The sequence below is a fragment of the Myxocyprinus asiaticus genome, chromosome 30 (genome assembly GCF_019703515.2).
Source record: "Myxocyprinus asiaticus isolate MX2 ecotype Aquarium Trade chromosome 30, UBuf_Myxa_2, whole genome shotgun sequence".
Lineage (NCBI taxonomy): Eukaryota > Metazoa > Chordata > Actinopteri > Cypriniformes > Catostomidae > Myxocyprinus > Myxocyprinus asiaticus.
The window spans coordinates 2386338-2398351 of record NC_059373.1 but is presented as its reverse complement, the minus strand read 5'-3'; the positions used below and the strand labels follow the sequence as shown (position 1 = coordinate 2398351).

Here is a 12014-nt window from a genome sequence, read left to right as displayed (position 1 = left end):
CTTGTGTTTGTCAGATTGTTTTGTGAGTTTGGTTAGTCAGTCATTTCTAGTCTGTCAAGGAGGCTATGTATAGTAGTAATTGGGAACTTCTGAAATACGAAATTGGAAAATATTGTCAAAAGTATTGCAGTGCCTTAGCAAAAAAAAAAAAAAAAAAAGAAATAATAAAAAAAAACTGATGAAGATAAAACTATCTCTAGAATCATTGCTTTATCACATAAAAATGTGGAGGACCTTTCAGACTCGGAGAGGACTGAGCTCATTGATCAGAAGCATCGTTTAGAGCAGGGGTTGGCAACCTATTGCACGTGTGCCAGCACTGGCAAGGAGGGGTAATCATTGGCACGCCAGCAACGGCGAGAGAGTAGAAGACTTTTTTATTTATATACATTTCGCACCTGCATTCCAATCTACATCTTGATGTAATCCCTCCTCATGATCACGCAGCGTGTTTTTATGAGCTGAATGGGAGGCTAAACAAAAAGTGAAAATGTGACGAAATTGCAGTGTACCCAACAGACTCGTGCAGCGCGTGCAAGCCATTTGAGCATCACGAGCAGGAAGCGCTTGACTTTCTGTGAATTGCTTCGGTCAGACTGCGCGGATGACAGCCTACATTCCGTGTTTCATTTGTTTCTTTTTGCTTTCAGAACAACACGTAATGCAATAAGAAAAACACCACTATTAATCCTTGAGATTTCCAACCCAGCATACAGGTACACCCTCATTAAATCATGGTCACACTCAAAATTACATTAAACGATTAAAAGAGAAAACATAAACCCACATGGTGGGGTTAAAAATCAGAGTCTATTCAAAATATAAATTAAACCTGGAAATAAAGTTTTAGGATTTTGCAGGTGCGAGTCTCGTCACACTTTAATACTGTTTATCCTCCCATTCATCTGATGAAAACACGCTGCATGATCATGAGGAAGGATTAGACTACATCAAGATGTAGATTGGAATGCAGGTGCGAAATTTAAACAAAAACTCTCTGACTACAAGATCATTGCCCTAGTGTTAGCAAAGAGGCTGAAATCTATTTTAAAAAACATAATAGATGAATGTCAATCAGGGTTTATCCATCAGAGACATATTTCTAATAATATACGCTTGATTCTAGATATACTAGATTATTATGATCTTGTTTCTAGTGATAGCTTTATCCTCTATCTTGATTACTACAAAGCATTTGATTATTTACAACATGAATTTATGTTACAGGCCTGCACAGGATTGGATTTGGTGATTTTTTTATTTTAATTTTTTCAATGGGAATAGTTCTATCCGACTCAGCAATGGTACCTCTCCTAGATTTACTTTAAAGCGTGATGTCAGACAGGGTTGCCCAATTACTCCATACCTTTTTTTAATAGCTACACAGTTTTTTAATTTACATATCAGAGAGAGTCCGGTGAAGGGTATCATCGTAGGTGAGACGGAATTAATTATTAGTCAACTGGCAGATGACACAGCGTTGTTTTTGGAGGATGCCTCTCAGATCCCGCCTTCTTCTTAATATTAATAAATGTGAATTACTCCTGGTTAAAAATTGTGTTACATCCTCTATCTGCAATATCCCTGTTAAAGAAAGTGTCTCGTATTTAGGAATCAAAATAACAAAAGATACTAAATTGAGATTTCAGGTGAATTTGAACCCAAATGTTGAAAAAATAAACATGGAAAAAATGTAATCTCTGGCTGTTAAGAGATTTATCCTTGAAAGACAGAGTTCTGCTTTAGTATGCAGAACTTCTGCTTTAGTATGCAGAACTCTGCCCTTCAAGGATAAATCCATTAAAAGCCAGAGATTACATTTTTTCCAGGTATTTCAAGACTGTCTTATGCTTCTCAATCTTTATATGTTGATAAATCCACTTGTAAATTGATTAATGCAATGTTGCTTAAAATAAGACACAATATTTTAGAAAATCTATTACACTAAATTCTTATAATAAGGGTGGTTTAAATTGTATTGAATTTGACTCTTAATAATACTCTTAAAATCAGTCGGCTCAAACACTTCCTTCACGATCACACCTCTGTTTGGAATTTAATCCCACAACACGTTTTCTCTCGGTTAGGAGGTATACAATTTCTTTTCATGTGCAATTATTCGGTTAGTAAACTCCCTGTTTCACTTTCCAATTATCATCAGCAAGTGCTTTTGGTTGGGGACTTATTTACAAACATCATTTTTCGCCACACAATTTTTATGAAAAAAGTATTTTAAGAAAAAGTCTTTGTTTTTTGAAAGTTGGTTCAGGAATGGATTGATGTTAGTGAACCAGTTGTTTGATGATGGTAATTTACTCAGACTGTGTTTTGAAATACCAAATTCAAGTAACCAGAAAAAAATTGAATATAGTTACAAAGTCTATTTCTTTAGAAATCTGTCTGCTCTTTACATACAGTAATAATGGCGACTCGATATTATCTGTTTGCCCCCTAGCCCTGCATCCACTTTGGTGGATCCCATTTGTTTCTCAATGTGTAAATCCAATTATAAAATTAGATCATTATTTTCGGACCTTGCTACTTCTATTCTGTCCGCCATTTCCTATTGGAACAATTTTTTAATGATATAAATTGGCCTCATGTGTGGTCACTCCTGTACATTTTTTTTGCTAACAAACAAAATTAAAGAAATATCTAATAAAATTATTCACAGGTTTTACCCTGTAAAGCATTTTTCACAAAAGTAAAAAAAAAAAAAAAAATATTGACAAATCCTGTTCTTTTTGAGAAGCTTTAATCGAAACTATAACTCATTTATTTTGGGATTGTCCTTATGTTCACTCTTTTTGGAGTGATGTTGGTGCTTTGATTGTCCAGGGTGTTTTTCTTTTTGGATTTTATGTTAAAGACAAGAATTTGAACAATGCAGGTTTTTGCATAAACTTGCTTTTGTTCATTGGGAAGTTTTACATTCACAAATATAAATACACAAACTGTAAACCCCATTTTAATATTTTTAAGCAAGAATTGAATTTGGATGCAGGTACAATCTCAACGTCTGTTAACAAGAAAGCGATAAAACATCAGAATATTTACTATGTTTGACATTCTTAATATGCATTCATCATCATTTATGTACCCTCTTTTTTTTTCCTATTATCTCGTTTTTTCTTTGTGTTACTTCCTTATCTTTATTATCTCTTTATAATATCACCCCTTTGCATTTTGTTCTGTTAGTGGAATGTATAACTTTGTATATTCCTAGTTCTTTGTGTACGTTGAATTTGCAATAAAAAAGTACTGCTGTGTGTACAAGAGAAAGTCCAATAAATGTCTATTTATTTTGATACCAATAAAGGAGTCCGTATTTTTAATAATTTTGAATTGGTTTATGAATAAACATGATTCTTTAAAGAAATATTTTAGTAAAAATATATGCAGGTAAATAATGATTTTTTATTAGGCTACTGTGTATTATTGTATGTGGAAGCATAAATAAAAATTATTAAGTATCATTTTGTATTTATTTAGTGGAAAACTGTAGAAAACATGCTGTTGTTATTATAAACTAGATTTTTTACTTTGCATTAAACATTTTGAATCTATTTGGCTGCAATGTCTGTTTAAAATGAAGGTTTCTCTGATTACAAAATAAATAAATAAATCAAAACACATGAAACCAAACGATCGTCATCAAAATAGCATAAGAGGTTGTTTTTAGTCTAAGAAAATACATTAAAATCTAACCTCTGCTATTTAATTACAATAAAGTGAGATTAAAGCAGCTAAATTACTCACTCAGCTTTTCTGGATGCTTTGATCACCGGCAGCATCCTCAGAAGACATTCATGTGATGGATCATATTTCCTCAGATTAAACTGATCCAGCTTCTCTTCTGAGTTCAGCAACACAAACACCAGAGCTGACCACTGAGCAGGAGAGAGACTGACTCCAGAGAGACGATTGATATCTCTTCTGTTCACGTATGTTTGTACTTCCTGCACTAGAGAATGATCATTGAGTTCATTCAGACAGTGGAACAGATTGATGGATTTCTCTGGAGAGGGATTCTCCCTGATCTTCATCTTAATGTACTCAACTATTTCCTGTTTGCTGTCAGAGCTGCTTCCTCTCTGTGTCAGTAGGTCTCGTAAGATTGTCTGATTGGACTTCAGTGAGAGACCCAGAAGGAATCGAAGGAAAAGGTCCAGGTGTCCGTTCTCACTCTGTAAGGCCTTGTCCACTTCACTCTTCAGGAAATCAGTCATAGATGTTCTAAACTTACTGAAGAGACCTGATGTTTGTTGAGAAAAGGAAAGAAAAGCAGATAGAGCAGCGAGAAACTCCTGAATACTCAGATGCACAAAGCTGAATACCTTCCCCAGGTGCAATCCAAACTCCTCTCTGAAGATTTGGGTACAAACTCCCGAGTACACTGACGCTTCTCTGACATCAATGCCACACTCTCTCAGGTCCTCCTCATAGAAGATCAGGTTCCCTTTTTCCAGCTGTTGAAAAGCCAGTTTTCCCAGAGACAGAATCCTCTTTCTAGCCTGCCGAAGATCCACCTCACATTTCCCATCATACTTCTGGCTCTTCAGTTTGCTCTGAAAGATCAGGAAGTGTGTGAACATTTGAGTGAGAGTCTGGGGGATCTCTTCACTCTCTGCTTCACTCAACAGTCTCTGGAGAACAGTGGCTGAAATCCAACAGAAGACTGGTATGTGACACATGATGTACAGGCTTCTTGATGATTTCATGTGTGCGATGATTCTGTTGCCCAGATGCTCATCTTTTATTCTCTTCCTGAAATACTCATCCTTCTGAAGGTCATTGAAGCCTCGTACATCTGTGAGCTGGTCAACACACTCAGGAGGAATCTGATTGGCTGCTGCTGGTCGAGTGGTGATCCAGAGCAGAGCAGAAGGAAGCAGATTCCCCTTGATGAGGTTGGTCAACAGCACATCCACTGAGGCCGATTCTGTCACATCACACAAAATATAATTGTTCTGGAAATCTAGAGGAAGTCGACACTCATCCAGACCATCAAAAATGAAAATGACTTTGTAGTCATCAAGGTCTGTTGATCTCAGATCTTTTGTATCTGTGAAAAACTGATGAAGAAGATTCATCAGACTGATATTTGTGTGCTTCATCAGATTGAGCTCTCTGAAAGGAAGTGGAAATATGAAGTGAACATCCTGATTTGCTTGTCCTTCAGCCCAGTCCACAATGAACTTCTGCACAGAGACCGTTTTTCCAATTCCAGTAACTCCTTTAGTCAGCACAGTTCTGATGGCTTTGTCTTGTCCAGGTAAGGCTTTAAAGATGTCATTGCATTTGATTGGTGTTTCCTGTGTCTCTGCTCTCCTGGATGCTGTCTCAATCTGTCTCACCTCATGTTCATTATTGATCTCTCCACTCCCTCCCTCTGTGATGTACAGCTCTGTGTAGATCTCATTCACAAGTGTTGAGTTGCTTTGATTTGATATTCCTTCAGTAATTCTCTGGAATTTCTCTTTTAGTTTTGTTTTGAGTTTTTGTTGATGCACAGAAATCAGTTCTGATGTAAAGAGGAAAAGAAATGGGAATTATAATTTATGTTGATGTTTAATGGTCATTAGACATGACATTTATTTTCTTTCACTAATATTGAGTGAATACAGACACTGTGTGTTTCCTCTGAAGGTGACGTGATGTAATAGTGACGTGAGTGTGAGCTCTTACTGGTTTGAAGTGTGTTAGCGAGGTCTGTCTGCTTCATCTTCCTCAGGACGTGCAGTGTGATCTTCAGAAACCCCTCTCTGACTCTGCTCTGACCTTCATCATCCTCCTCCTCTCTCTTAGAGCATGCTGGTGAATCTGGGCTCAGTAGTCTCTTGAAACTCTTCAGTTCTTTCTTCATCAGAGAGATGATTTTGTGCTCAAGCTCCTGAAATCAGTGAACATTCAAACAATGAAGCTCCATTCAGTAACAGAGAGGCTGAACTGAAGGATCAGTGGACAAGAATCACCACTCATTTTATTTGTGCTTTAGTTGTCTTGAATTCATCAGTGTTTGTGTGTGTGAGAGTGTGTGTGTGTGTGTGTGTTATTAAGATGAGGGTGAAGCTGTAAAGCTTCTCAAAGTGGTGTGTATGAGAGAGACATGACAGTGTGTATTAAAAAAAAACAGCCTATGTGGACAGGAATGAGTGTGTGTGGTTTCATGCACTCTCTCTATCACACACACACACACACACACACACACACACTCACCTCAAAAATGGAGTCCAATGGCACTTTCCCAGCAGTGAACTCTGATCCATCCTGTTTGTTTCTGTAGTTGATCAAAGATTCTCCTGAACTGAAGTTAATTGGTTGATCCATTGACCGGTCATTCTTCATGGACACACAGCTGGGTTCAGAAGATTCTCCATGAATGACACTAAAACAGCAATTAAACAGAGTTTAGTTCATGTGTGTTTTTTAGTAATCTGAAAAACATAATTTCAACATCCAGTGCAATAAAACACATGTAATGATGTGTATCTTATATATTATGTCACACGAGAGCTTGCAATGTTTAGCACTAATATCAACATAAGTTCTCACATAAACACTCGAGCCGCTGTGAACAAACATCTCTCACAGCACTCATGAATGCACAACAGACGTCAAGATTTACAGTGAAAAATTACAAATTTATACTTTTGCCCACTTTAAGCTTTCAAGTGAGGCACTCTCCACTGCCATTGTATTAACAAGACCACTCACCATATTCATTAAAACATCTGCTTTTGTGTCTTCTGCATGAGGGTGAGTGAATTATGACACAATTTTCATTTTTAAGTGAACTGAGAAATCCTGAGTGTTTTATTTGCATGAAATGTCTTTAAAAAGGAAACATCTTTTCTCATATGGGCTTTCTTACAGTTTTTTTTTTTTTTTTTACAATCTTTTACACATTGTCTCCAAACTGAGAACATATTTTCCAAGCTCTTCATACAGTTGTCTTTTTCAGCCTTCAGCTTGACAGAGCAGTTCATCTCTCTTCCAAAATGCACAACAACCACCAAAACACTTCATACACATCTCAAAATCAACTTACTCTAACATAACACAGCAAACATTTAAAGCCATGAAAACATTTGATCATTCAGAACACAATGACCTTCAAAACACTACATAATGGGAGCATTACAAGATCACTGGAAGTTTTTTTAAGTACCAGAATTCCTTTATAAAACATAAACAGCCTCTTTATTGTGTTGTATGCAATGTAGTATGATACAGTACAAGAGTCATTTTTACTTTCAAATATGCCTTTACTTTTTTCTGCATATGGTATGCTCCAACATACAAAAAAAAAAGAAAGAAAAATTAATCGTCAGTAACTCAGTGAATGCATTTAATATGAAAGCAAAGACAAAGTGATCCACAGTTTAGTCCTCAGACACTGCTGTTGTGCTGACTATATTAAGAGTTTTGACAGTGTGTTCTCAGTATGGAGACATCTGTGAAAATGATTGTAAAAACTGTAACATTTAAATGATATTGCTGCATCTCTGTCTTGTATCCCCTTTAAAAACTCTCTGATCTTATGTGGATTATGTTCATAATATACAGTATTTCATTTTGCTGCCTTTGCATTTAAACTTCTGTGAGTCCTCTAAACATCATTATCAATTGTTAACAGCTGCCATCAACAGCTCTAAAGTATCTAATAATAACTCATACTGAGCAAGTATTTTATTGTGTGCATTATACAGACTCTTTGAGCATTTTGGGTGTTGCATAACATGCAGGGTTTTGAACAATATTAATTACACAAGTAGATGTACATGGCAATAAGATTTACTCATCAATATTGTTCAAACTGTCACCATTTGTTTTAACAGTCATGATGTGTGAGCATTACGCAGTGATTTTAAACAAATGTACACATCACATGTACTGTATATATGCATGATAGTGGAATTTAATCAGTATTGTACCAATGGATAACATTTGTTTTAACTGTTATGTTATTTTTTTTACACTGGATTCTTTCTAATCGTCCCTCAGACTGTGGTGTACACGTTCATACTGTCAGTCAACATGAGAGTCCTCACCTCACATCAGCACAAGGGGCTCCTGAACGTAAGACAAGTGGACGATCCATTGACCAGTCACTCTTCATGGACACACAGCTGGGTTCAGGAGATTCTCCATGAATGACACTAAAACAGCAATTAAACACTGTTTTAAAAACTACAAACTCTCACAAAAACTCTTTTCCTCTCATACGTTTCTCAGTTTTACTCTTCCCAATATTTCTCTCTTCTTCAAGGGAGGTAACATATTCTTTTCCAGTGTTTTCAGTGTAATTTTGTCATTGAAATCGAGATTTATTCTTTTTAGAGAAAACGACTTCATCTCATTTTACATTGAATTCTTTCCATCTTGAGAATATTTTTTGTTTAGGACAGTGAAAAGCAGCACACTGGAGATTGTAGTTTTCATGTAGTTTCTCTGCAAAGTTGTGCACAAACAGTCCTAACATGAGGCTTCTGAAATACATGCTAACCAGCTGAACATTGCTGATTCTCACACACCTTATATGTTTTATGGAAGGTGTCATGTTGCAAAACAACAATAAAAAAATAATAATGACACAAATATATTCATGTATTCATTTTAAAAGGCAAATTGTCATGATTACACACAGTAACTGTTTGGTAATGTTTAATGCACAGTCCTAGTTCAACATTCAGCAATTTCACTTCTGCTTATTTGATGAAGATATATTTGAGCACATGACATTACACAGCAGATCTGATCTGAATGTCACCAAAGCTGGAAAGACTTTCAGTCTGCTACGACTGAAGAGGTTCAAATTTACATGCCAATAAATGCACAGAATTGATGTACACTATACAATGCAACGTGCTGCTTTCTGAAAAACTGTTTTCACAAGAACAAAATGATCAGATTTACTTTTTCAGGGGGAAACATACACACAAATGACCTTTGACCCCAATCCTAAATAATGTACATTTTAGTTTGATGGTTTGTTATGATTTCATCTGAAGATAATTCTGTGTTTGTGTCAAAAATGGACAGAGAAACACATTTGAGTTTTTCTACATACGACTGACTGTACGAGTTTTTCCAGTTCTGTCTGTGACTGGATCAAACCGGTCTCACTGTCATCTTACTGTAGATCTCACTTTACCCTAAAGCTGTTTTCACATGTTTATACTTGAGATAATCCAGTCTGTTCTCATTTCTCCTCAGTGTTTTTATACTGTAGTGTTGTGCAGCATATCAGAAATACCTATCAGTGTATTTTATTAAACCATTGAAATGCTCTGACCTCTTGACCTTCCCTGTGTCTGTCTGTCCACTGAGATCCTTTGTGGAGTCCATGACATCATCTGAACAGTCCACTGAACACCTGTGAACAAACGGGACATCATCTATATTTGAGACGTGTTTATTTGTTCAATACTGACACATATTTGTTTTTACTTTGTACTCTAGAATATTCCATAAGAAATGAATCAACGAGGTTAAATTGCAGACTGTCAGCTTTTATGACATGTTAAACACCAGCATAAAGAGAAAACATCAGAAGACTCAACAGAAGAAAACAAAGCAACGTTTCAAGTCAATAGAAGAAATAACATTTCAGTGCCAAAGAAACTGAACACATACTGACAATTCAGATAAAAGAGCAAAAGTCTCAGTATCTGTTTGTTCTGCTGTGATTAATACTTAGATATCTGTTAGATGTCTTACTGTAGCTGATAGTTTTAAAGATGAATTAATGTTGTCTTGTGAGTTTTGGTTTGTTTTACAGCAGTTCAGTACTCACCTGTCAAGAGCTGTTGATGTTCACTTCCTCTTTACTGACTAGAATATCACCTACAAAATACTTCACAATGAAGTTATTGATTGTTTCAGACAATTCTTTGAAGCAAAAACTGTCGTACTTTTTCTCTGTTTCTCTCGTCATATAATTTCCTGCTCTTGTCACAAAATGACTCCTGTTTGAATAGTTTCACTTTTACCTGTCACCTGAAGAGGAGGATTCTGAAAAAAGACAAACAACACGTAAAGGTGCAGCATGTTTCATGCTCTTAAAGGGATAGTTGAGCCAAAATTACAAATCTGTCATCATTTTCTCACCCTCATGTTCTAAACGACTTTCTTCAGTGGAACACAAACAACCTTAGTCAACATTCACTTTCATTAATGGGGAAAAAGATTCAGTGACTGAGGCCAAACATCTCATTTTGTGTCCCACAATTTAAACTGGTTTGGTACAACATGAGGGTGAGTAAATGATGACAAGCCATTCACTTTTGGCTCAACTATCCCTTTAAAGCTTATAAAACTGCAGTGATAATGTGTGAGATGTGTAAATTCAGCATCAGCTATTCTTTACAAACCTTCAAATGTGACAGTACCAATGTGTATCTGTGTGTGTAATTTATTTGACTGCATTACAGACATAAAATACTGTCACAGTTGAAGGTTTGTAAGGAATAGCAGATGCTGAATGTGTCATAAAATAAAGTCTAGTGTTTCCTGTTTGATTCTACAGTTTTCAGTTATTTATTGAAATATTTAACACCCAATGATTTTAAAAATATTAATATCTACATCACACTATGGTGAACTAGAATGAATTGAGTAAACAGGTGAATATCTCCACAACATTCATATTAAATCATTGTCTCTTACACACATGGATCTCTTCAGTAACTCAATCACTTTGGCTGCTCATCACTTTTTTTCTCAGTAATTTCAGTGTCAGACCCAAAAGATCTCAACAAAACTGCAATCAAGTCTTTGTGACTGGATCTCTGACTGTGGTGTGTCTTGAATTTACAACTCAACACTTGAGGATATCTGAGCAGGTGATGAAACACTACATTTACTTCAGATAAGAAACTTCAGCTAAAGTGTGTCATTTCTGCACCACTAGTGTCACTAAACTGAATTGCAAAAATGAACTTGTTTACAAACTGTGTTTTTCAAACACTTGCCTCCGTCTACCATTGATCAAACAAACAGATAGTCCCGCCCCAAAGTCCCACCACTGGTTGAGCCAACGTCGTTGTTGTGTGGAGCTGGACGGGTCTCTCAAAACAAAAAGCATTTTTTTACAGTCCCAAAGAGAAGTGCAAATGTGTTACCTACAAATGGCTTACTTATAGTTTTCTCTGCACAATAAGCTGGGATAGGAGAAAGTATTTTAACATCAAAATAATTACACACTTCTGCTTTAATCAGTGTTCATGAAAATAATAGTTGTTTTTTTTTTTCTTTAACTGCAGTATAATATATGATGCGGAATTTGTCACTGAACATGTTAATTTTAGGACAGCAGACTAGAGATGGGGAAATGAAGCCTCCTAAAGCTCTGAGGCTTTTCCCTGATTTTTCAGAGTGTCCAAACAGTGTCATCTGGTGGTTAGTACAAAATAAAGCAGCAAAAAACCTGAGGATGAAGCACCAACCACACACCTCATTGATGTAGTTTCAATGTTACATGCACATATAAAAGCAGGTGTGTGTGTGTGTGTGTTGATTTTCTGCCTCTGATAAAATAATTTAACCATTAAAGTGTGGCAATAAATGCCAATATGAACCAATATAATTCAATATGATGTAATACTGTAGAATAATGTATAGAAATATGACTAACAGAGTTGCATATGGCAAGTATTTGGGCTGTAATTATTGGTGTTCTCTATCAGTGTTGGGTGTAATGCATTACTAAGTAATTAATTACTGTAATTAAAATACTTTTTCATTGAAAAAAGTAATTTAATGAATACTCTTAATTTTTTCAGTATTTTAATTACAGTTACTTCTGATGTCATTGTGTTAAATACTTTCTAGACTAAAGAACAATTCTATATAAAACAATAGTGAATTTAAAATGTAAATTTAACATCTAATGTTAAAATGTATGTTTTCTAATTTAATGCTGCCCCTTTAAATTCTTTAGACATTTGTCTGGTCAATTTATTTGATTTTATCTGATTTTAAACAATTAAAAGAACAGTTTCATGTCTATC

General features: G+C 35.6%; 1 protein-coding gene across 6 annotated transcripts in view; it reads right to left on the bottom strand.

Moving 5' to 3' along the window:
* Positions 1-12014, bottom strand: part of LOC127420661 (NACHT, LRR and PYD domains-containing protein 3-like) — a 57503-nt gene that overhangs the window by 20387 nt on the left and 25102 nt on the right. For 2 of the 6 annotated variants that reach the window (XM_051663089.1, XM_051663090.1), the window contains exons 2-6: positions 9299-9379; positions 8055-8162; positions 6220-6388; positions 5689-5893; positions 3760-5524 (exon numbers count right to left, since the gene is read on the bottom strand). The exons of 1 other annotated variant lie outside the window; for it this stretch is intronic. In XM_051663089.1, coding sequence (XP_051519049.1) covers positions 3760-5524; positions 5689-5893; positions 6220-6388; positions 8055-8162; positions 9299-9351 — 2300 coding nt within the window. In that variant the 5' untranslated portion in view covers positions 9352-9379. Of the gene's footprint in view, positions 1-3759; positions 5525-5688; positions 5894-6219; positions 6389-8054; positions 8163-9298; positions 9380-9799; positions 9973-12014 lie in introns of those variants that run through there. 3 more of the 6 variants (XM_051663087.1, XM_051663088.1, XM_051663085.1) reach the window with 2 other exon arrangements.